The sequence below is a fragment of the Salmo trutta genome, chromosome 16 (genome assembly GCF_901001165.1).
Source record: "Salmo trutta chromosome 16, fSalTru1.1, whole genome shotgun sequence".
Taxonomy (NCBI): domain Eukaryota; kingdom Metazoa; phylum Chordata; class Actinopteri; order Salmoniformes; family Salmonidae; genus Salmo; species Salmo trutta.
Genome location: NC_042972.1, coordinates 46,978,812 through 46,983,106, shown reverse-complemented (window position 1 = coordinate 46,983,106; position 4,295 = coordinate 46,978,812). Strand labels below are relative to the sequence as shown.

General features: G+C 39.5%; 1 protein-coding gene across 1 annotated transcript; it reads left to right on the top strand.

Moving 5' to 3' along the window:
- The first annotated feature begins 226 nt into the window (after positions 1–226).
- LOC115149880 (toxin MIT1-like) lies at positions 227–1,340 on the top strand. Its single transcript, XM_029692684.1, has 3 exons — positions 227–298; positions 895–1,020; positions 1,215–1,340. The coding sequence occupies exons 1-3, from the start codon at positions 227–229 to the stop codon at positions 1,338–1,340; spliced, it is 324 nt and encodes a 107-aa protein (XP_029548544.1).
- Positions 1,341–4,295: the final 2,955 nt, after the last annotated feature.

Here is a 4,295-nt window from a genome sequence, read left to right as displayed (position 1 = left end):
CTTTACCTTGGGCTTCTCTTTTTTTCTCTGGAGGCGATGCTGGTGACTCATTTAAATGGAATGGCTGGCTGGGTTTATAAACCTCTCTCTGTCCTCAACACTAGACTTTGGAGGCCACCTCTCTTTCCAAGTCCATCTAACGCACACATACACACTTAGGAACGCATAGCAGACCATCTCTTTCACCCTGGAGAACACAGGAGCTGGAGAACCTTTCTGCTTCACAATGCGGTCCAGCTGCTCGCTGCTATTCTGCCTAATGCTTGTGTCCCATGGGTCCTCAGCAGTCATCACAGGGGTAAGTGGAAGCCAACAGGTTCTTGAAACCAACTAGTTATGAATGAATGATACTATAGAAACGTCATGTTTTGTTACGGTAAGCTTGATTTGGTTGAATATGAAATAATGATCATAATTCATCCAAAACGAAATGATAACAGGGGGTAAATTATTATTATTGGGTATGAAATATAATAGGTGAAAAACGAAAAAGTGCCAGAACAGTGCAGGCATATAGGGATGCTAATATGAATTGAGATAGGTACAAGCAGACATGAAACAGAAACAGATTTTCCTCCCAGATTGTTACATTAAATCATCCCCTCCTTCCCTCATCTCGATCCTTCATTTCATTCAAAGTGAGAGCAGTCACTCAAGTTGTTCATATCCCTCTGAGCAATTTCAGGATCCTTTTTTTAATAAAAAGCTTGCGATAACCTCCATATTATATAGCAGTGCCAAACATTCCCGAAATAAATCAATATCTGTACAAAGGGTTTGGCTTAGACTGAGCTGTATTTGGAATATACAAAGTCACTTTTAATGCTTCTCAGTTTTCTCTAAAGCTTTTTTTTTCATCTTTCAATTCTATACAATTGTGTGTGATCTCTCCAGGCCTGTGTGAAGGACATGCAGTGTGGAGAGGGGATGTGCTGTGCGGTCAGTCTGTGGATCAGGAGCCTGAGGATGTGTGCCCCTATAGGACAGAAGGGAGACGAGTGTCACCCCATGAGTCACAAGGTGGGCCAAGTTTTATACATAATCTCTTCTCTGTATTACCTCACAGCATATCTCACTAATCAATATCTCAGTCTCCACTTCATTTGTATTGGAACAGCAGAAAGAGTCCTGATTTCCTTACAAAATATGTACTGACTTTTGTCTCTAAGGTATAACATTTTGTTGACAGTATGAATTTCGGTCTTTGTTTCCAGGTTCCCTTCATTGGCACAAGACTACATCACACATGTCCATGTGTGCCAAATTTGGCATGCATCACCACATCAGAGGGCAAATCAAAATGTCTTTCACCGTACAATTACTCAGACTATTACCTCTGAGGACAACCTCGGGAAATGCTGATAGTCATTTTCTAGGTCTGACTTAGTTTTTAAAATACTGTTTCCATTATATTTATTAAATATAACTTATAGACATTTTCAGGTTGACTTAAATTTGAAAAGAACAATTTGCTCTTCCTTCTTATAGCGGCAATCCTTAACTGAAACATTAACAAAGTTGACTCCCCGCCACAGCTTCAGTAAAAAGCTGAGGGATGGGGCTGGAGAATTGCAACCACTCTCAAATCCATAGACTACACTATGGATGCAAGGACTGACAATCCATGATATCAAAATTGTAGTTTTACATTTACATTGTTTACAAATATTGGAGTAAAACAAACTTATATTTGGGGTTTTGATGGGACCTACAGTTGAGCTAAGCTCATGAGGCATTTATACGTATATTCTTCAAGAACCAATGGGTACATATCATTCATTTATAAGTCCAAAAATGGCTGTAGCAACTAAGGATTGCCCCTTTAAGATTCTGGACTTCACAATAAACAAAATATACCCACTGTAAATGTTGATGGTATCTAGTGCCATTCTAAATCAAACAACAACAACTGGATCTGTACATAGGTCCACGAAATATACAGGTTCACTTGCACAGCTTTGCGACTTTACAAACGTGAACGATAATTATCTGCATAATTATGTTTAAACCGATATGGAATAAAATCATTTCGGGTTTGTTCGTGAAAGACAGCAAACTCATGTCAAAAAGAGCTACTCTGTTTACTCTTGTGAATGGCCACTCTAACAGTGTGTGACGTCCAAAGGACATTTTATCGCTACTGTATTGTTGTATTGTACTGTATGTGACTGGACCTTATGTGCAGTATGTTGTTGTTATTGGTGGTGGTAGGATCTGCCATTCAATCACTGGACTTGTTTTAAGGAATAAATGCAAATCAAATAAATAGGAAAAGTGTCTGATCATGTACCTCTATCAGGTGTATTTGAATTGTTTCTTAATACAGATGCGTGGTCAGACTTTCTCAATGTCATGATGAATACTCTACGTTAATGTAGAGTTATTATATTTTGATATTACGCTAAATATAATCTCTAGGGAGACAGGGAGGAAATGCAATCAAGGAGTCATTTCATTGAAGGAGGATGTTCCTTTCTGTTATCTGCAACTAGGGCACGCACATCACCCTATTCCATGTTTCTGTGGCCCACAGTTTTTACTGGTCAGGCTGTGTGAGCAGGAAAAACTCTGGGCCCAAACCATATTCGAAATAACTGACCCGTACTTCACTAATATTGTAGTTGAATTTAAAGAGTTTGGGCATTTAAAGGTTAAAACAGAAAGTTCTATTCCCCTCTGACATCAGCAAAGAAAGAGTTTTCTCTGTAATAATAGGGAGCAGGTCTCCAGAAGTCTGACAGCTCTGAAAATCTGTCATTGTCAGGCTACATTTTACAGTGCATTTATTCAAAGCGCAAAGCTATAATTAGATTTGTCCAATGGTTAAGGGGACCAATGTTCGTTGACTCATATTAATCTAATTATTTATTAATGGGAAACTGTGTTATTCAGCTCTAGTTACATTTCAAACTAGCTTCTCAGTATTGATATAGATTAGCTTCTTAATGGGGCAATCTCCCAATGTCCCAAATATTGGAGCTCATCCACAGTCCAGTGAGCAAAATGACGTCTTTTAGACGTCCATGGATGTCGGCGTCAGATGGTGCTCACTGGGAGTACACTGGCACATACAATGTGGTCACTGAGCCTTGCCATTTCAATGTAGGTATATTCAGACAAGGGCACCATAAACTCTATGCAATAACACAGATTTCATCCTAACTTACTCTAGGGATGAAAAGTAAATAACAGCAGCAGATGTGGGGTCAACAATATGGCCGTGTACAGGCTCTGCAACATTTTTCTTGAGCACAGCAAAGAGGCAGAGAGAGTACTGCTGGGGCAGAACTGTTGCATAAAAAAATGCTTGACCTGAAATGGTATTTCATGAGAGAATTCAACGGTGAGTAAGTTTCAGTATCTCAGAAGCCACAGAGATTCTGCTGATAGCCTTGTATGTACATGCTGGGAGTGGAGCGGAGCAGATGTCAGTATGAGGCAGGCATGTTGTGATGGTAATGGTTATGAATGCAGTGAGGCCAGACCAGGGAGGGAGTTTGTACTGTAGGTATACTGGGATGGCTCTGCACAGAAACAAGAGCTAAGCAGCTCCCACTCTATCCCACTTCCCCCTAGGGAGGTGAACCGGGCTACAAAGATTAAGGACTCCAATTAGCTGACAGACTTTCATTTACTTGGCTGTAACAGAGACGAGCAGTGATCAAAATAATGACTATTATACACGGTTGGCTTTTTTACATACTGCGAGGTGCATGTTCTCTCTCTAACTTTAAGCATCAGCTGTCAGAGCAGCTTACCGATCACTGTACCTGTACACAGCCAATCTGTAAATAGCACACCCAACTACCTCATCCCCATATTGTTATTTATCTTTTTGCTCTTTTGCACCCCAGTATCTCTACTTGCACATCCTCATCTGCACATCTATCACTCCAGTGTTAATGCTAAATTGTAATTATTTCGCCTCTATGGCCTATTTATTGCCTTACCTCCCTAATCTTCTACATTTGCACACACTGTACATAGATTTTTTCTATTGTGTTATTAACTGTACATTTGTTTGTGTGTAATTGTGTTGTTCTTCTTGGCCAGTTGTAAATGATAACTTGTTCTCAACTGGCTTACCTGGTTAAATAAATGTAAAAAATTAAAAATGTTGGCTAGTTAAAGTCTTATCAGAAGAATGGAGTGTGCAATCAGAGGAAAACTGGACTCTTGCTGCACTTCTTTTTCAGAACCACAAACTTCCTACGGCCAGTTAAATACTATGGTATAGGAATAATGGTCATATTTCACATTACAGCATGGAATAAAGTAGTAACAGTAAAATAACA